Source organism: Camelus bactrianus, chromosome 14 (assembly GCF_048773025.1).
Source record: "Camelus bactrianus isolate YW-2024 breed Bactrian camel chromosome 14, ASM4877302v1, whole genome shotgun sequence".
NCBI lineage: Eukaryota > Metazoa > Chordata > Mammalia > Artiodactyla > Camelidae > Camelus > Camelus bactrianus.
Window position 1 is genome coordinate 7927738 of NC_133552.1, and position 21786 is coordinate 7949523.

Sequence of the window (21786 nt, forward strand, 5' to 3'; positions counted from 1 at the left end):
TGATTTAGTGGTGTCTTCCGTCTCTGCTTCTGGACCTTGAGCAGTGGTGTGTCAGAAGCACTTCTCCCAGCATTTCTCAGTCTGGGGCACATACAATCGTAGGAATACAGATTCCACTAGATGCTTCAGGCCCGAGTTCTCATGCGTGGTTATGAATTGGAATCCCCCGGGGAGTTTTAAAAAAACCACTGATGCCTGGTCCCATTTGCAGGGATTCTGGCTTAACTGGTCTGGGACGTTGCCCTGTGTCTCTTTCTTTGCCCCAGTGCCCACTGGGTGGGCCTGCCAGCCCCTCCTTTATCCTGCAGCTCAGAGGAGGCAGTGGCTTCTGCTGTTGCTATGTGCTGACTTTCGTCATTGTCCTCTGTTGGCTTCTCAGCTCTTCCGGTGCCCCTGGAACCAACTACTTTGCATGATGTCCCCTCTGCAGTAAAATCTCAAAGTGGTTCCTCTTTCCCTTGTGCCGGTTTTCAGGGGACCTTGACTAAGACAGCTGGCAGTGAAGACAGGGAAAGTGAATTATGCACAGAATGGGGCAACCTTGGACTGCCAGCCCCGGTCCTGGCTGGGAGGGCAGAAGGGGCCCAGCGAGTGGCGGGGGGAGAGCGGGGAGGGCAGGGTGGCCATTTCCAGAGGCTGCTCACTCAGCAGCAGAGACACCTTCAGATGGCCTCAACACCACACCTCATGGGAGAATTTAATGAAACGCTCTAATTTCATCATTTTGATGATTTAATTACCTTGTGATAGGTCACATTTTTATGAAGTCCATCAGGGAAGAAGTGAACTTTTTTACTTGATGCCTATCTATTTGTCTACAGGGTTGGTTAATCAGTCCTGATTAACTTTTTAGTACATACCAGTACTAAAAGTGGAAGACACCTAAATGTGAATTTCTTTTTCAATTCAGAATTCCTTTTTTCCAAACCCTGATGTTTTATGCTTCAAATTCATGACCAAACAGCAGGTGTTTGAAAAGCCTCATCCCAGTTAAAAAAGAAGCCAACTTCAGAAAATGCTTGTTCTTTGTCTTGTGCGGGGAAGAGGTGGGGCTCTGATCTGTATGACTTGTGAGTGCTGTCGCACCGGAGCGCTGCTGACAGCCGCCCTGTGAACCAGGGGAGCAACCCGGGTCATCAGACGGAAGCCGTGTAGTCACGTGTGTTTGGTTTGTGGGCTGTATACGTGGACACTCGAAGCCCAAGTTCAAGTCAGCACAGGGGTGAACACATGCAGACTCAGAGCCCTTCTTTCACACACACACACACACACACACACACACACGCACTCACACACACACCCTCAGCTGATCCTACAGCGGCCTTCACCCAGCTGTACTTTCTAAATGGCCCCACTGAACTGGATTTCTGCTTCTTGGTTGACTCCTTCAGAAAGCAGTAGTGAACGTCCTCTACATTTTAGCAAAAACATTAGTGAGTCAGAGCTAGCATTTCTGTCCTCTTAGGAACATCACTGCTATAAGCTTAGACATTGAGCCTCATTTATCTAGAATTGAATAATAATAATAAACATTTGTCAAACCCTATCTCTGCAGGTATGCTATTATCCCTGTTGTATAAGTGAGAAAACTGAGGCCTGCAGAGGTTAATAACATGCCTAAGGCTCACAGCAGGGACTTGGGGAGGGGGTTGAACAGGCAGGGTCATTGCAGAACCTGCACCCTGAGTTATGCTATGGACGGAATTTATGTTCATTTTGTTTTAAATGGCTGAATGAACCCATAGCTTCCCTATGCCCAAGCTAATCAGTCCTGGGAAAATTAGGGGCTCAGAAAGAGCCAGTAACTAATTTAAGTCATTAGTAACTTTTTAGAGTTCAGTTTACATTGGTTTCCTAGAAAAGGTGCCAACTGATTTACAAGAAGAGAGACAATTGCCGGCTTAGAGAGCTGCAGAAAGCCTCTGGAAGGAGGGACTGTAAATGGCAGGTTTATAAGACAAATTACTTACTAGATTGGCAATAAAAAGTGCATTAAATACTCCAGTCCAAACCACTAGTGGGTGGAAAACCAGAAATCATCATTGCTATGTGTCGGGACTCCCAGGCAAGGTCTGTGTTGAGAAGGGCCCTGTGCTTGGTTTAATGTTCTTCTCTGTCTTGAAATTCTTAATATAATTTTACGTTTGAACTTGTGGTTTGTGATGATGCTGATGGCACAGTGTGATGCCCACAAGGGCAGCAAGATGCGCCAGTAAGCAGCGCACGCATGTGGTAGTTGGCGCCCAGTGGGCAGTGCAGGCTCCTCGCCACTGGCCCAGGACCCTTGTGCGTGACTCGGGCAGTTCAGAGTTCCTGATGGGGTGGCCAGGACAGGACCTGGGGCCACTTAGTTGGTGGCACCAGGAGCAGAAGTGGCAATGGGCAACTCCATATGTTGAGGGAAATGTCAGAGGAAATAACTAAAATGGCCTTATGTAAATCCATTAATGTAAAGTGAACCTCACACTTATGTGAAATGCATTTGTACAGAGAGTAAAATCTTTTAGAAAAATTATTCCTCAACAATCATCAGTTCTAATGTAATAAAAGATATTTTGATATAATTTATCAGAAATTTATCCCAATAGAATATCCCTAAATAATCCCCACAATGCTATCATAGCCTCTAAATTACTCTTAATAGCTCCAATAACAGTTGCATATGCAGAAAGCTCCTTTTCAAAGTTGAAAATTATCAAAAAGTGTTTGTAATCTTGCATTTGCAAGAGGAACCAATGTTGCTTCCAAGTATATCTACTAAAAATAAAGTTGCTAAAAGTATAGAAATTGATCATCTAATAAAAAAGTTTTGAAGAAAAGTGAGCCAGAAAAAAATATCTGATGCTCAATCAGGATACCACATTAATAAGTATGAGCATTTATTACGTTATGTAAGATTATTACACCAAAATATTACTTGGCAAATTTCTAAGTTCATGTTGTTTCTCATGTATCACTATTACCCTTATTACTCTTTTGAAAGTAACAAAATATTTCTAAAGGAAAAATCTTTATGATTTAGTACCTTTAATAGCATTTTTTCATGATTTTTAAACAAGGGGCTTTTGTTACCATGTGCACTGGGTCCCTCATGTATCCAGCCCTGCTCCCAGAGGAAAGAAATGATATTATAGAAAAGCAAGGGGGATAAGGTTTTCTTCCAAGAGTCCAAGCTTCCTTTTTATCCAGCCCAAAGCAGAGGGAACAGTTGGCTCAGGGTTGGGGTGAGAGTGAGTTGCTAGTGAGAGCGGATCGAGTGAACCTTCTGGCGTCTGGAGGGCAAGGCTGGGCGTAGGAGATTCTCTGCTTTTCTTCTGGTTGCCAAAGCAGCACATTAGGTGTTGAATGACGTTAAAGAAGAAGAAAACCCAAGGAGAATGGATGGGTTTTTTCTCTTAGTCACTCCGCTTATAAAAAGTACTGGTATATTGGATGTTTATTTTTATTTTCATCCCCTTTTTCTCCTCTCTGGAATTAGAGCTAGTTTACTCAGGAAGGGGGGCATTACGGAAGAGCCAGGTGTCTGCGACCTTGGGCTGGAGATCTGGATGTGAGCCCAGCTCTGCTTTTTATTGCAGTGAGACCTTTACAAACTACCCATGGCTTCTCCCCTTCATTTTCTCATATGTGCTGGTGAAGGGGACAATGACAGCGGATACATTTTGGTGACACTGCTTTGAGTCACGCTAAGGAAGCAGCAGTTTTACCTACCGTTGCTTTTGTCTCGTCAGAGTGGATGTCAACACAGGCAAAGAGACACATAGCATGCTAAGATTGTTATGAAAGTGTTTTGAACTTTAGCTCCCCCGAAAGAGTCCCAGGGACCTCCAGAGCTGTGCAGCCCACACTCTGAGAACCACTGTTCCCCGGTGTCACTGGAAGAACTGCAACAGCCTGTCCTGAGAGCCAGTGTTGTGGGAGGAGGGGAGGGCCCCAGAGGAAGAGCCCCCCGAATCAGGGGACACAGAGGACAGGCCCTTACATGAAAGGATTAAAACTTGAACCAAAATATAGCAACATATAAGAGTTATATTTTTTAAAGGCTTTCTGCATGATGTGTGAACTGAAAATGCTGGTGAATGAGTTGAAAGGGTTCAGAACTCAATGTTGGGACTTGGATTAGTGGCCTAGAAACTCAACTGGAAGTAATATTTTAAAACATAGAGCAAAAATGTAAGGAGAAAACAATCATGAGGGGATAAAAAAACTTTTGGAGGATATATCTGGAAGAACTTACATGTGAATAAAAGAAGATCCAGAGAGCAGAAAAGGGACAGAGGAAGACAAGGCAGTGTAATTCAACTAGTAAAAGAAGGCGATGCCCCCGAGATTAAGAAGACCTGAATGTGCAAATTGAAACTGTTCCCCAAGTTCCAAGCAGAAGGGATGAGGGAAAAAAGTCACCGAAGCTAGTCTGGAAAATTCTCAAACTCCAAGTATGAAGAGAAACCATTACTAACTTCTAGACAGAAATAACCAGCTACTTAGAGACTCAGACTGCCATGCAAACGTTTTATATGCAGCGTCTTAGATAGAAGATGACGGTCTGAGCACTGAGGGAGAAGGTCTGCAGCCCGAGATCCCTTAGCCACTCGAGACGTCATTCCTCCTTGAGAAGCGGGGAGAGCAGAAGGCGCTGTCATCTCTGCGCATCACTCGTGCACGTTGGATCCAGAGGAAACTACGAGGAGGAGGACTCTGTGAACAAGCAACCATCACCAATACGCCGCCATCCCGCCGCCCGCCACCAGCGCCGCCGCCAGAGACAGGAGAGCGTGAAGAGGAGGGGAAGGAAGGGCCGGCAGTGCGTATACAGTCAAAGCCAAATGGACGGTAGCAGACCAGCGATGCATGCCAGCTACCCCAAAGACGAATTCTTAAAATAGAAAGGAGCTATGTAAGGGTGATCCTAATAATAATCTGGAACTAAAAGTACTAAACTATCTCAGAGAAATTTAGAAGTTAGGGGTGAAGAGGAGAAAAGTAATGAAGTAAAGCATTTCAAAGATTTTCCCTTGGTCTGGATAAGGGCAGAATTGAGAAGAGGAGAGAAAATATTCTAAAAGACTGACCTTATTGGTGTAGATTGTCTTGGTGAAGGAAACAAATTATATCTCGCATTTTAAAGGTATCACAGAAATATGTGTGTTGTTATGTGTTTTGCCTAGAGACGGGAGGCAAACACTTACAGGAGAGAAAGTTACAGAACAACAGACTAACAAAAGGAAAAAACAGTGAAAAGAAACCTATGAAAACCAGCAAAAAAAAAAAAAAAAAAAAAAAAAAGAAAAATAGGAGACAAGAAAAGAAACCAAAGTGAACACAAAGTAAACATAAAATTAGAAGAAATAAGATAGACCACTAAAAAAAAATGAGGTCATGAAAAATAAGGAAAGTCTGAGAAACACTCACAGCCAAGAGAAGCCTGAGGGACATGAGAACGAAATGTACCGCAGGGGCCTGGATGGGATCCTGGGGCAGAAAATGGACATTAGGTGAAAGCTAAGGAAATATGCTTTTGTTTTTAGCTTCAGCAAAAAAAGTGGAATTCAAGGCTACAGGACGTCTCAGAACCTAAGGAATGGGATGCAGTAGGGCCTCTGGTTCAAACTTTAAACAGGGACTGAGATGTTCTTGTGAGCCAGGAAATTTTCTTTTCCTCCATCTCTGTGAGACTCTGCTTCCTTCTTGCATGTCTGCTTCAGGGTTCCCTGCTGTGGCAGCCTGGGTTTCCAATCCCGTGGTGGAAAACTGCCCTGATGGTTCCTGAACTGATATCTCCTCTGGTTAAAAGACCATTCATTCATTCACTCAGTCGCTCATTCGTAGAAGAAATAGTGATTGCACGCCTACTCTGTGCCAGGCACTGTACCACGTCCAACTCTGTTTTGACGATGAGATAAAGCAAACATTATTCCACCTTCATGGAGGCGACTAGAGAGTAGGAAAGATATTACTTGATTACTTGTGCAAATAACAATAGAATGACAAATAAGACAAGTGCCAAGAAGAAAACATTCTTTGTATTGTGACTCTGTTCCCCAACTGAGTCTAGGGTGTGAAGGAGAACTTCCTGGGGGGAAGTGACATAAAACTGAGACCTAAGCATAAAATACGAATTACCCAGCCACTGGGGACAGGTGTGGCAAACACCTTTATAGAAAAGTTTGAAGATAGGCAGAGGGAGAGAGATGGAAAGTTAGCATGTTTACCCTAAGCCTATGGCTAGTGTCTACTACAAGATGGATTCAATAAATTTCTATTTATTTATTTATGACTTCTAAAGAACATGTAGTTTTTTAATGTCCATATAATATTTACAAAAATAATTGGTCTTGTTATTGAGCATACAGAAAATCTTAATCTCAAACAGGTAACTTGGAAATCTAGAAAACATTGATGATTTCCCAGGAAAATATAAATTTTTAAAATTGAATTAAGAAATAGAAATTTTGAATAGTCCAAGCACCATAGGAGAGATTAGAAAAGAGATTAAAAATGTATTATTGAAAAAGTTAACAGGATTTGATAACTGCATAGCTGACTACTCTTTAACCTTAAAGGGCGAGCAATTCTGACTTAATTTAAATTACTTAAGACTACAGAAGAAGACAGACAAGTTCTCACTGTATTTATGAGGCCAGTCTTATTACTATAACCTGATAAAAAACAGTACTGCAATAAGATCAATAGTACCCTAGATGGAAACAATTCAAAATGTGATATTAGCTACAATAATCTAGCAATGTATTAACAGACTAATCAACTGTGGCCAAGCAGAGTTGACTGCAAGAATGCACGGTTGCACAGGTATCAGGAAATCAAGCAATATGGTTTATTCCATCAACGTATTAAAGCAGAAAAGTAAATGAACGTGTCAACAGATGTTGAAATGCCACCTTGATAAACATTCAGCAGCTATCCTTAATAACAACTTTAGGAAAATATATACTGGAGGAGCCTTTGTAAGTATGATTAAGACTACAAAGCACTGGCAAATGTTATTCTGAATAGCAAACCACTGAAATGATCAGGAACCAGGTAAGCCTGGCTCTTGCCATTACTATTCGACATTGTCTTAGAGGTTCTAGCAAATGCAGTGAGGAAAGACAGTAAAATAATTTGTATAAACACTGGGAAAGAAAGGGTAGAACTCTTTTTCTTGATATTATTATTATACTCCTGGAAAACCCAAGAGACACAAGGAAAAAATACTTGAATTGGTAAGACTGAGAGTTAAAAACATATGTAGAATAATCAGCAGACATCACCTCAACATGAAAATGGGAAAAATTGATCTGTGGTTGCAATAAAATGCAAAGAAGCACTGGGTGAAGACAACTGTAAAGTCCTAAAAACAAGACCCAAACAAATGGAAAATCAGACCAAGTTCTTACGTGTATAGACTGAAAATAATTAAAATGTTAGAGTTTCTCAAATTCACTACATACATGTATAGGTAACATTGATATAAAACATTAATTATGATACATACTGCAATTCCAATTAGAATCATAACATTTAAAAATAAAATACAATGACCTTAAAACTTATTTGGAAAAATAAAGAGCTCAAGAATAAAATGCATTAAAAAAAGACTAGTGAGTGCAGACATTAAAACTTACTATAAAGCCACTGTAATCAAATATAAGGCATTGGTTTTTGAAATAAATAACCATAGTAGAGGAATTGAATGGAAAATCTCAATACAGATTGCAAAATACATGCTATTTTAACCTATCATGAAGCTGATATTTCGATTCAGTGTGAGAAGGAAGATGCTGGCTCAACTGACTACCCATCTGGAAGAAAATAGAAATGTACACTTTCCTCCGCATGTATAGAAATCAATTCCAGATAACTGAAGACTTCAAAGCAAAGAATTAAATATAAAAATAAATCAATGAATAGATGGATGAATGAATTACTTAAATTGCAGAAGAAAATCTAGGAGCCAATATGTAAAACTTGGGGTTTATGGTGACTGTTCTTAACCAAGATAAGAAACCAAAAGCTATAGAAAATTTAAACACGGTCAATGAGAAATTAGAGTTAAAAACAGATTTGCATTACAGATAATTAAAGCAAAGTTAATATCTTTAAACTACTAAGCATTCTTACTAATGGGCAACAAAAATAGAAAATAGATGTGAATGGACAACTTATCCAAAAGAGGATATAATGGCCATAAACATATGGATACTCAAAATTACCAGTAATTAAGGAAATGCAAATTAAAGAAACAATGGAATATCCTTTTATAACCGTGTAGTTAACAAAAACATAATAGAACAAAACCACTCTCTTCAGAGGAGAGGAAGTAGAGGAAAAGGTACGGTCATACTTTGTGGTGAAATGTTAATTGCAATATAGCAGTACCTTCTGAAAATAAATATTCACATACACTTCGATCCACCAGTCAAAACTATTCCAAAGAAATAAAAATATATAATAATGTAATTTTATAAGAATATAAGTTTATTATTATTACAGCATTATTCATACAGCTAAAATTCTGAAACAAGTGAATCCCCATGGAAGAATGGTTGAATTAACCTTCAAAATAAAATTTTTAAAAATTTCATAAAATATCATGCAGCCATTAAAAAGGATGAAGTATAGCAAAATAGTTAGGATTTCTATGACGTATTATGGAGTGAAACATCTAGCTACAGAGATGTACTGTATTTCTGTAAATAACACTAATAAACAATGATTAAAGGATGTCGTGTGTCTGTGTTTGTGAATGTGTATATTTGTTTGTAACGCTGGGTTGTTAACACAGGCTACTTAGTGTGTCTTAGAAAGAAAGGGAGGAAGGAAGGAAGAAAAGAAAGAAAGAAGGAGAGGAAGGAACTGAACTATTTAAAAAGCCAGTGTGATCCCTATTTATGTTGTCTTCCTGGAATAATAAAAAGTAAAAGAATGCCAGCCTACTAGTAGGCAAGCTTCCAGTCACTTTTTAAGCAACCTGAATTTTCTCCCTTATTGTTCCCATAACTCCTATTCTGCCAGCAGTTGTGTTCCACTCGGCACACTGGGGAGAGTTCTTTTTCATCTTTCCAGCCTGTTAAATAAACACGGGAGCTCCACATTTCCTCATCGTTCCATTTGTCAGGTTGTGTTCAAGCCACAGGAAGAGAGAGAACCTCGCACAGCCATTCTGCCATGCTTGACAGTTTAATGAACCTGCTGACTGTCGCACCAGCTTTGTATTATTAAATATTTTAATAAAAGGAAAACCAGAAATCTATACACGGGAACGTCTGAAGAACTACATTTATCTTAACCCCTGGAGTTATAGCACGTTAGGAAGAGAAGCAGGGATGGTGCCTGTAAAAAGCTTTGCAATGATAACTCTTGACCCTGGGAATGCCAATAAAACTGTGAGACCAAATCTCCAAGGCCAGCTAGTCACTGGGGGAATAAAGAGCGTCCGCAGTGGCTGTTACTGACTTCTCCAGGCTCCGTCAGATGCCGTCCTGCTGCACTGTTACCCCTCCGCCCCTGACTTTCTCCTCCCTGTTGGGTAATTCCTTCTGCCCAGGCTGTCATCTGTCTGCCTGGTTTCCTTGAGTTTTGTCTTATGATTTTCGAAGACCCACTCTCTGTCCTTACTGATAGATCGCATGGTTAGTTTAAACCCATTGTTACATTAACTAACCTTTAAAGTAAATATACCTTTTAATGACTCTTGGTAGAGCTCTTTGAAGGGAGACTCAGGTTCTCAAAGCTAAAAGGATAGGATGGATCCAGCCCACACTGGCTGAGGGGTCACTCCTTTATCTGAGTTTTCCTCTGCAAATGCTCTCATCTCAAACGCGTATCATGCTCCCACCCTGCCTGTCTCTAGTCTCAGTATCCTGGGATGAACCCTTTTTGACTGTTAGAAACAGAAAACAATTCATGGAATTACTTTGGTGCTCCCATTAATATGGAAGGGTGGAGGGTCAAGTCTGAATATTTGAGAAAAAACTTTCCTAGTTTGTCCTAAAAAAAAAAAAAAAAAAAAACCAAATAAAAAAACCCACCAGGCTTTGGGAAGTTTCAGGTTTCTCAGAAACTGCATTTGACATGCTGCTAAGAACTGTTCTGTTCCTGTAGAGACGGGGCAATTATGGGAAAGTATTTCTGGGAGCATGGCCACATTAAACAAAGACAACAAAAGACTCCCCGGTGAATTTTGCCACTTTGCATGACCCCCTCCTTGATCCGAATTTCAGAGACATTAAAATACCACTAAGAAGAATGGCTGCCACAATTTAAATTTGCATCAGGATGCTTTGAGCGTCAGCTCTTTGAAGACAGCTGGGTTTTGAGGCTGCGGTTATAAAGGCACTGACAGTTTGTGAGTCCTCAGCGGCCCTCAGACGTCTACTCCTGAGGCCTCACAAACTGTGGGCTCTTATTTTTGAGGATGTACAATCATGCAAATGTCCAATAGGGTTGGAAATTATGATTCTTTAAAACTCCCTGTGCTCTGCTAGGGCGTTGCCTGACGTCTCCGCCACTCAGACGCCCAGGGAGGCACCTGGTGGAGTGGAGTAGGGTGCAGTGATGCTCTCTGTGACTTGGAAGCCCTTTCTAAGGCTTTTTCACGCTTCCTTCTTCTCCCCAATCCCTCCATGCACATTTAGATCTGCTGCTCTGCTCTAAGGACCAAGAACAGCTTCCAACACAGGGTGCATTATCTCCCCATGGGCGCCCTGCATGGGAGTGAAATCACATTCAGAATATTGCTGCTCAGTGAGCACAGAACAGAAGTTGGTGAGACAGAGGAATGGGATGCTGGTGGCCTGTGTCTCCTCAGAGGGAGGCACTGACAGGAGAAGGAAACTGGGAGCCCACGGGCCCAGATTCTCTCTTTCCCAGGCAGGCCTACCCGATGGGCATTCTTAGTGTCCATTCTTGTGTTCCCAAGACGGTTCAACTGCCCCTATGGGCAGAACATTCTTCTTGGTTTTACAGAACCAGCTTCCAGTCACTTTGAGCTGGGAGACTTTTTGCTGTTTTAAGGTGTCTGTACTTCTCTGCTGGGCCAGCTGGGTGTGCCTCTCAAGGGTTCCCCCATGCATGCCTACGTTTGAGGGGGTCCCCAGCACAGAGCCCCCCCCCCCCCCCCAGTATTGCTCAGTGTCTCCAGCTGGGAGGGGATGCATTTGACTTTCTGCTCTCCTGTTCTTCTTAATTAAATCTACTGACTGTGAGGTCCCAGGGCAGATGTGTTCAGTTAGCACGGTTCTCTTACTCACTCATAGGGTGGCACCTAGAAAAGGCACAGCGAGCACGAGAAAGCACGAGTCACAGCCCAAGGGGGTTTCAGATGAGAGTCCAGGGAGCAGAAATACGCTGTCCATCTCACCCTCTTCACTGCTTCTTAACAAGCACGTGGTCAGTGGCCATGTCCCTTGGCAATTTATAAAGGCCATAACTTACACAGTTACAACTCACTCTTGGCTTAAAAAATGTACCAGTCAGTCAGTGAGAAAAAGAGCGATGGGGAACAGTCCCCTGCAGCGGGGGTACGGAGAGTTGGGCGGCGGGTTCGCCTGCCTGGAGCCCAAGGAGAAGGGGGTTCATGATTGCATCACCTGTGCATTTAAAACCTGAAGAAAACCGACTAAAATTTGATCTGCCCTTTATTAGCGTCATGGGCCGGCAATTTTAAATAATTTCAGTGAGATATTTTATTGCTCCACATTCTAATCAATCGCTGCAGTTACTGCCGAGTTTTGGTAAAACATATGTAAGCTTCCGATGAGCGTATTTGATGATATATCCTTTGATAAGCCTTTTATTCTACAAGGAGGTGAACTCGAAAACTCTCAGCCCCTGACACAGTCAGATTCGGCAACGCTGTTTCAATAGTAAGAAAATAAGCAAGAGCAGGTACCAGTTTGGAATTCTGCTGTGGGCAAAATTCAGTTCCTATTTCCAACCCTGTAGATTGGACTGTAGATTTGAAATAAACAATGAGTGTTTGTAAAAAAGAAAAAGAAAAAGAATGAGACCTTGAGTGAATTGAATTCTGTCATTTGCTGTGATCCACTGGAACTTTGATTTTGCTTAAAGTTTAAAACAGTGAACAAAATTTAAATCTGAATGACTTCGCTCCCACTAAGATGGCTATAATCCAAACAGTGGATGGTCACAAGTTGACAAGGATATGGAAGAATTGGATTCCTGATGGATTGTTGGCGGGAGGGTAAAATGGGGCAGCCGCTTCGGAACGTAGTTTGGTAGTTTCTTAAAATGTTAAACAAAATGTAATGTATGGTCCAGCACTTCCGCTCCTGGGTATCTATCTATGAGAAGTGAATCGCTGTTATTTTACCACATTCTGTTCCTTAGAAGCAGGTCACTAAATACAGCCCACGCTCAAGGAGAGGGAATTAAGCTCCATCTCTTGAAGAGAGAGGCCACATAATTTGTGGACATATTTTTAAACCACACTGTGAACCAGTGCTTGGTTTACATCTTTAGGGAACTACTTTTCAGGAGGGAGGTGTTTATGGTTGGAGAGTTGAGGATGCTGTAAGGAAGGACTCTTTCTGCTTTCCTTTCATCTTCTATCGATGTAATATCCATGGCAAGCACAGGCCTGTCCCTTCCTAGTCTTTATTCTTGCACTGAATATGCCTTTTACAAGTCTTTCTTTTATTACTATTGTTTATTTGTTGCTGTCCTCAATACATTCTGAGAATCTCAGTACATTCTTGGCTTCAGACTTCCTGACACTGCCCTTGAATCTGTTCTCGATATTTCCTAGAAACAGGGCATAATTTTAATGGCATGAGATAATTTTAATGGCATGAGATACTGTTACCTCGTAGGGCTGAGATCTTGGTCATCTCTTACCCATGATCCCTCTCCCCCAGGCTTGGAAGGCTCTCTATGCACAGGAACAATAGCAGAAGGAAATCAGAAGACATCTTTATTGATAGCTGTGCCAATGTCTGAGAGTTATAGTAAAGGGCTCCCACTGCCTCTGAACCTAAATCTTAGGACTGAGCAGGCCCCGCGTGCCACGGGCCTGGGCAGGGGATCCATCGGCACATTGGCTGTACTGACCCGCCCAGCTGTGTGTGCAGAGGAAGCCGCACGCACGATGGGTACCACCTGGCAACGCTGGGACCACGTCCAAACAATGTCACGGACCTCGGTGAGTCACATTAGCATCTCCCCTCCCCTAGCAGGTGCTGTGGAGGGCTGGACAGAGTAGCCTGGCTAGAGAGAGAGCGTGGTGGTCCCTCCCTGATGTGCCGCCTCGCTGTTTCCAAGCCCGGCCTCACCAGAGGGCCTGCTGGGCAGCCCCACTGTCTTAGTGTCTTCTTCGTGATGGAGGCTGTTGCAGTTACACTCAGAATGTCACCTTTAGAAGATCTGCACAGCCAGCTCCTGCCCCAGGTGCTCTCACAGACAGCATAGCTCCCTGACTTCTGCACCAGATCCTTGATTTCATTATCGCCTTCCGCATGAAGGGAAGCGGCAGAGCAAGCTCAGATTGCCTGCGTCCCAGTCCTGGTTGCGTGATTTCGGGAAAGTCACTTACCCCTTCTGTGTTTAACTTACTCTTCTAAGAAACAGAGATAATAGTATCTATTTCGTTGGGTTGTTGTGAGGATTGATCCACAAAATGCATTTACATACGTACGTATAAGTGAGTGTGTATGAAAAGTCCTGGGTAAACAGCAGGACCTCAATGCACGCAGCTGTTGTCGCCTCCGCACGTTTTCCTTAAGGGGGAGTTTGTTCCACGTGTGGCTGCTGGTGATCTGAAACCTTAGCTCTTTATCGGGGAATCGGAAGGTTCCCAGGATGTTTGCGCTGCTAGGTGTGAAGCTCTGCTTCACTGCTGTTCCCCTCACTAGGCTTCAGATCCCACTTGGAGAATGCGGGGCGGACTGCCAGCCTGCCTGCTGCCCCTCCTGGCCTTGAGTCCTTTGTTGCATTTCAGCGACCTTCACCACGCCCTGGGAAATACCGCTGCTAGACAGTCTCTGCCCGAGTTGCACTGCCCACGTGATGTCACCTCCAGTCTATTTCTGATCTCTGCATAACATCTTGACAATGGAATGTGGGAACACGAGGAGCTGTTCGTTTTACACTCCCCAGTCCTTGAGCAAAAATTACAAGGTGTCCTTCTGTCTGCTCAGAGAAAGACTCTCCCTTTCTCCTTCTTACTCAGTTCCAAGAAGCAACAGCTGTTGCTGTGTGTACAGTTGTTTAAAATTCCTTCATTTCATGTAAAGGTGCCTGCTTGATGCTTGCTTTGTGATTGTCTGGGCCCTGAACAGCGACTGAGTCATCAGGACTACAGGGGAGCAGGGCTCAGTTTAATGTGAATTTTGAGATTTATGGGGAAGATGAGCTGGCCACACAGCTGTCTGAAAAGCAAGCAAGGCGGCCCAACTGCTGCTGCATTTTGTTTGAAACACTGCATCGCTGCTTTGATATTTTTTTATGCTTTGTACATACACTGCTGGGGGGATAGAAAACTAAGAAGAAATCTGCTTTCCGTTGCCATTTCTAAGCTTCTTTTGAGTTGAATGTTCAGTTTTATGAAGTTCTAGAAGAGAAACCCGGTTCTGGAGTATGTGTTCCTTGTCTCAGCAGGCAGCCCCCGTAGACCCCAGTGATGGATGGTGTCCTCCTCAGCGGCTGCTCGTTAGAGAGTATATTTCATTTCAGATGATTGGGCAGCTTTATTTCTCCAAAATAATTTGAACTGCTCATCTCTATGGAAGTCAGCCCACTCTGTGGTGTAAATAGAATTGACAGTTATGCCTGTTTCCTTTTTATTTTTCCTGATAGATGAGGGAGCAACAGAGAAACTGCAGGAACACAAGGAAAACCAATGAATACCCCAAATCCAGCAGTCTTATTTTTTTTGCCTGGTAATCTACAGTTTGGCACTCCCTCACTCGACGTCTTCAACTCTTGTCCATTTGGAGTCTGTGGGAAGCCCACCTCCTGTTGCCCCACCAGCCCCAGAGGGGCAGGGTCCCGTCTCCCCTGGCTGCCACCGCTGGATGTGGGTGCTCCCTTGGGGCTCCCTTGGGCACAGAGTTCCTGGCAAAGCTGTGCATTATAGGATTGAGACAAAGTGGATACCACATACCTTCTTGGGGACTTCTTCAGAAAATGCTTAATGGGCTTGGAAACCCAAGGAATGGGGGTGGGGATTCTCAGAGAAGAAAAGGTGAGATTCAGACAGTGTTGAAGTGGTGGAAGGAAGGGCCGGGTGGGAGGAGGCTGCCTAGAAAAGCCCTTCTGAATTCAGGTAAAGCTCCCATCCCTTTCTGTCCCCGGAGCCCAGCACCCAAGCTTCCCCAGGGAAGGAGGGGCCAAGTGGGGGAAGAGACCCCACCCTCTCCAGCCCTCCAAGAACAAAGAGATCAGGTGACTTTCAGCGTTAGGCTTTTTTATGTGGAAGTGTAATTTCAGGCTCTTCTTTATTCCAAAAATAGCTCCCATCTACCTGCTGATGCCTGAATTCCTGTAACAGGAGAGAAAGCCTCAGATGCCCAATAATGTGATAAAAGTCTCTATTATGCAAATCCATAGTGAAGCAGCTCCGGCTGAAACTCATTCACATTAAAATGTCATCAGTCAGCTTTTCAGCAGATGGGATGACTGATACCCACCGAGATGGCTGCGTGGACAGGGGCCGGAAAGGGAAGGCGAAGGAGCGCCGTCACAGGCGCCACTTTTTCCTGGGATGGGCCCAGTTTTAGGGCAACGAACCCACGCGCTTCCAAGGTGTGGTTATCTTCCGGGTCTTCGGGTGGCGCCGCGCGGCCGGTGCGTGGATGAAGGCGGGTCTTCGGCTGAGGCGAACTCCTCTCGCCCCTCAGCGCCTGTTCGACACGCTAGGTGCTGGGGCCCGGGGCGAGGCGGGCTGCAGCGGGTGCTCACTGGCCCCCAGAGTGGGGGCTGAGCGGCGGGTCCCCGCGCGGCGGGCCGAGAGGTCAGAGCCTCCGGGGTCAGGTTTGGGTGCCTGCAGCTTTAAGTTACAACCTATCTTGTACTTCTCCCCGGTGTGCAGGTTGAATCTTATCACAAGTGTCACCTGTGGGGATTTAGGGAGGCGCTGGGACCAGTTCCGTAAGCAAGTATCACCGGAGAGCGGGGTCTTCCGTTCCAGGACCCCGGTGCCAGTGTGACCGACGTGTGGGGCCCAGCAGTGAACTGACAGGGGCGTGGGCGTGGTCAGCAGGGCCGGGTGTGGGTGTGGGGCCGTCCACCCCGAACGCTGCGGCCGGGCCGTGGGGGCTCCTGACACCTGCAGGGCTTGCGAGGGCCCTGCTTTCTGACGGGCTGGGAGACGCGGCCACCCCCATCAGCAAGTGTGCCCTCGGAGGCTTCATTCGACTCCGTTGCTTTTCCTTCACAAGGAGTAAGTCTCAGCAAACTGACTAATGGATCATTCCCACCACTGTAATTTCAGCCACTCCCGGGGAGCTGGAGGGAAAGTACTCAGCGTGTCGTTTTGAATAGTTCTCTACCCTAGGCCCTCGGTGAGCTTTTCCCTGACTGTCTAATCCATCTCCTTCCTCTGTTTTTAATTTTTTCCGGAAAGCTTCCCAGGTCACTTATTTATCTTGTTTCTTGGGTATTTTCTTCACCAAACCGTAAGTTCCATGCGGACAGGGATTTGTTTGGTCTGTTTTATTCACCGATTTTATTCATTGTTTTATTTACTGAACACCTAGAACATTGTGTGGCACATGGTGAGCTCCACACATATTTGCTGAATGAATTAACTAATCCAATTGTCCTATTTTCTGCAAGCAGATGTTCAGCATTTGCTAATTTCAGAAACCACTGCATTTAACTTCTTGGAAGACCAGCTAATTCTCCATTCTTTGTGTTATTGGAGAGTTGAAGTAGTCAAAACACAAAACGTAAGTTATTTCATTAACTTTGGAATACTCTACACTAGGCTATGACTTCCATTTCTTTGGCTCCTATTATCTTTATGTCCGGTTCATTTTAAATACTTATATAATAATGTAGCAGAAGGTGTCCTAGGAGATGGAGTTTCAGAGCTGAGTAAGACATGGTCCTTGTTCCTAAGAGCTTATAGTCTAGGGGAAGTTAGATTTATGGCCAAATAACTAAATGAGATGTGGTTCATGCGATAAAATTAATATATGAAGATGCAAGTGGAATTCAGACAGCTGGTCAGGAAAGTCCATGAGCAAATAATGCCAAAGTAGGCTTTTGAGGAATCAATGGGCTATCATATGACCAACAAGATGGGGAGGAGGTCAATGCAAAGTCACAGAGACGGGAAAGAGTGGCTTGTCTCACTGGACCACTACCTGTACGGCCAGGAGAGGCAGGGACAACACAGCTCCAGTGAACATGGGACATACCTCCAGCTTTGGGCCCTGGTCACTCTCTTAATGTTTCAGACCTGTGTGACCCGCTGGTGGCTGAGTATCTCCACCTGGATAGTTCATAGTCATTGCAAGCACTACACGAACAGTGTGACACTCTCCCTGACTGGGGTCTGTTTTACCCCTTTACATTAACTTTCTCAGAAGAAGTCATACGACTGGTTTTTCTGTGGCCAAATATCAAAAGACAGAAGCAGAACAGTTTCATGCCTAAGAACTTCATGACGCAGACTCAGAATCAAGTTTGGATTTCATCTGCTTCAGGGTCCCAGAACCACGCTGGTGCCTGTGGCTGCTAGAATGACAACCACATTCTCTTCTTTCACGTAGAAGAGGAAGGGAGCAGTTGAAATTCTTCCTTTGCCTGTGAAAGCGAAACCTTCAGGTAATGGGAGGCGGCATGAGAGTGAGGGGCAGAGAGCAGAGTTTGGATAATTTTCATGGGGGCATACCATCTTTAGGGCTGCTGTGGCTTTTGTAGCCTGTAGCTGAGAATGTTTGAGAGCACCTGCTTGCTTAATTAGGGGCTACCTCTGTCATTTCTGAGAAGGAAAACATACAGTCATCCCTGGGTATCTGCAGGGGATTGGCTCAGTTACCAAAATCCAGGGATTGCTCAAGTCCTTTAATTTATATAAAGCAGTGTAGTATTTGCATATAACCTACACGTCCTCCTGTATACTTTAAATCATCTCTACATTACTCATAATACCTAATACAATGCAAATGATATGTAAATAGTTGTAAATACAATGTAAATACTATGTAAATAGTTGCCAGTGCACAGCAAATTCAAGTTTTGCTTTTGGAAACTTTCTTGTATTTGTTTTGAATATTTTTGATTGATGGTAGGTTGAATCCTTGGATGCAGAACCTGTGGATATGGAGGGCTGACTGTGCAGGGAAGGAAGGCAGGGGGCTCAGAGTCAGATTCGGCTGTTCTTCACGGTCTAGTGGGGCAGCCATAAGTCTCAGTTTCTAGTTCACTCAATGAAAATGAAATGTAGCTAGAGTTCCTTGAATCTTTCATAAAAATACGATACCTATGTTCTCTAGCTTCTAGATTTAAGAACAATGAAATGTAAACGAAATCCCTACCCACAGGTTAAGGCACCAAGACTGTTACTGAACGTCTGTAGACAACAATCTTCACTTTCATGTAACTCTTTATATTTAAGGGAGATGTTCACTGTGGTACCAAGGAGTCAAACTCATGGCGAAGCTGTCTTAGAGAGAAATCTTCCTTAGGAAGCAGGCTTTCCACCTACAGGGTGAAGTATGAAAATCAAATTTTATAGAAAAAAAGGATATATTTAATGTATATAAATTTATTTGCCTTGGCAATTATTTATTTACAATTGATGATTGATACCAACAATTGAGGTAAAAATATACATGAGGTATAAATATAATATTAAGGCAATATTATATTTTATTTCCATTGGCAAGATAACAATGAATAAAATACTATGGTATTTGACAAACAAGCTCTTTTTCCTCTTTTTTCTTTTTCTTTTTTTAAGGATGTTCTGTGTTGTTATGCAGCAGTGATGTGATTAATATGTGCATAAAATTAAAACGTCAGGTAATCTGAAGAGAAGGGGAGTCAGAAATACAATCACATTTGTTTTCATTCTGTTTTAAATATCCTCTAGGCTCTGGCTTCTCAGGGTGTGATCTTTGGGCCTGCAGTCTGGGCATCCCTGAAGCTGGTTGAAAATGCAGACTCTCAGGCCCACCCCCAACTGCCTGGATCAGAGTCTGCATTGTAACAAGATCTCCAGGTGATCCATGTGCCGCTAAGGCTGGAGAAGCCCTGCTCTAGGTGACATACCACCATTCGTCCTTGTGTGCCTGTCATATTTTCCAAAAACATAGGGTCCCATCTCTGGAGTAGGACCAGCATTAAGCTAGATTAAAATTCACTTAATGATCTTGTCTATGCCTGTTAAAGTAATCCGGCATTTATAGTTAAATTTAAGATGCATGGCGGGGTGAATCTGTTTTGCTCACAGGGCACTGCCCAAATGGAAAATTAGGGGTTTGCCGCCACCTTCTTAGGTAGGCAAGGAAACAAAAATTCCCAGGTCACAATTCGAACAGTATGATTTTACTTGTACCATACAGAACTCACATATAGCATTTTTATTCCTCTCAGTAAAGAATTGCACATTGCTGATAAGAGAAAATATTACATAAATGCATACAATACAAAAAAAAAGGAAAACACTCATTTAAGTTTCTTTTTCCTCCAACACCGATTGCTAAATTATGATACCAATCTCTCCCTGAAACCAAACACAATAAATTATCTTCCTCTCTACAGTTGTTGAATTACAATAAAAAAAAAAACCAACTTAAATTCATTGGCAATTGGTTAAGGAAGTCAGTTTGCTTAGTCTCTACAATAATAAATAAGGTTGGGGCAAATGCATAGGTAGATTGACTGGCTAATGAAGAAACGTGGACTTAACAAACTTGTTTCTGTTGTCTAAAACTAATTGAAGAACACAGTTTTGGTCTTAATATTAGTTTAAAACCCTGTCTTTCAGATTGCAAAACTTTAATGAAGTCTATCTTGAGAGCGTCCTACGTAGCGATATTAGAATTCCCTGAAGCTGTAATGGTCCAGGACTCTTGCATGACCATCATCTCCCTTTGTCTGGTGTCCAGAGTTAAAGTCAGTGCAATGCATTGGTAAGAAAATGCCAACTAACTGTGACCAAATAGGCCACTGGTCAAATAGAAGGACATTCAAGAACATTACAAAATGTATCTATGAGAATGCGGTAAGACACAGAGGCTCCCTTTGGTGGTGACTATGCAACGGAGATTATTTTCAGCTCTAATCAGCAGGGGAAGCACAGGTTCTGTTTCAGTCGCTCGCGCTGACTCCAGTGGTCCACCAGCGCCCGACATTTCACTGAAACGGCCCCTGCTGGCCCCGTGGCAACTGGTCATCCAGCCTTGAATTTGGTAATGACTTCTCACCCGTGTCTTTGCTTTAAAGAGGACTAAATATTCTTTTCCTTGCTTTATCAACACTCCATGCTCAGTTTTTGAATAACACAAACTGACAACAGGCAAGACCCATTTAATGCTGTTGTCCTTTGGTTGGCTAATCTTTGGTTAAACATCAGGGCAGCCTACATATTTTCACACTTTGGTGTTGGCAGCAGATCCTGCTCAGCTTACAGGACAGCGGGGAGATGGGGCCCAGAGCAGCTTGGAAAGACAATGGGGGGAAGGGACTCGCCGAATCAGATGTGTTCCTCTTCAAAATACGCAATTATATATAAAATGGTATTTTACATATATACAGTAAAGATGGCGATATACACACATATGTACATATGCTATACATACATGTATTTACAGTTAAGAATATGCTTCTTAGAAGCCTTTAAATAGCAAATTAGGCAATGCACAAGGAATAATCCATTTAATTTTAAGTAACATAGATAAATGTTCTGATTTTTAAAAATATATTAGTAGGGCTATAGCCATCTCCAGGAAGGCTAGAAAAGTTCTTGGAAATTCCTGCATCTTCAACATTCCGACTTCTCAGTGCTTCCATGTTTAAGCATAAACCTCGTCAATCAGTTTCTCTCTCCCTCTTGCCTTCTCAGGAGCACACGCTCTCCCACGAGTGTTTGCTTTCGCTTTCTCTTCCCTGAGTTTGATGTCACACTGGGGAAAACTCAGATTTTTGTTTCTGGACCCTCAGCAATGAGGGGCTGAAAAGAGTTTCTAATCCTGGCAACTTCCGCTGCACACAGGTGTCCAAAGCCTCTATTGTACCATTCTGGGGAGTGACCTCTGTGGGGACAAAAATCAGAAAGGAAGTGGGAAAATCTTTTTCCAAATCACGACTTGTCATGTTCGACAGTGCTGTGCTCGTGCCCTGCGTTCCCCTCGGGGCTGCTGCTCTGAGGATCTGAGACCCTCATTCTGTCGTCAGGGGCCTTAAAATGCCTTTTCAGCCAAGTGCTCAGTCTCTCCTCCCAGCACTCACGGGTGCTTTAGGATGACAGCCTCTCGGGCCAGTCAGACTAAATTCTAGGAATTACCGAGAAAACTCAGTCCACATCCACCCAGAGCAAGAACTCTGCTCAGCATCACGAATGCCCCGAGGGAGCTGGATTTAGGTTAGTTTCTTCTCAAAGGAGGGCCACTGGAGGGAGCAGCCAAGGGGGACAGGCTGAAGAGAAACACAAGCAGGGGGACTCGGATTCACTGAGTATCTACTACGTGCTGGAGTTTGCTCTGTCCTGGAAGCACAGAAATACAAGTGGGGACAAACTGAAGATGCTTCAAGACGAGCAAAGGGCTGCAGGAGAGCACCAGAATTTTAGCAAGGGTGGAAGGAGGAAAAGCAGGA

General features: G+C 43.5%; 1 protein-coding gene and 1 long non-coding RNA gene across 7 annotated transcripts in view; one reads left to right on the forward strand and one right to left on the reverse strand.

The window, feature by feature from the left end:
* The first annotated feature begins 629 nt into the window (after nucleotides 1–629).
* On the forward strand, nucleotides 630–18682 carry LOC123615801 (uncharacterized). Its single transcript, XR_006723539.2, has 3 exons — nucleotides 630–16907; nucleotides 17670–17790; nucleotides 18584–18682. It is a non-coding gene; the product is annotated as an uncharacterized LOC123615801 (long non-coding RNA).
* Nucleotides 18683–18713: 31 nt separating this feature from the next.
* The window catches only part of STARD13 (StAR related lipid transfer domain containing 13), a 210373-nt gene continuing 207300 nt past the window's right edge, over nucleotides 18714–21786 (reverse strand). For all 6 annotated transcript variants that reach the window (XM_074378062.1, XM_074378060.1, XM_074378059.1 and 3 more), the window contains one exon: nucleotides 18714–21224. In XM_074378062.1, the coding sequence (XP_074234163.1) occupies nucleotides 21107–21224 (118 nt within the window). In that variant the 3' untranslated portion in view covers nucleotides 18714–21106. The remainder of the gene's footprint in view (nucleotides 21225–21786) is intronic.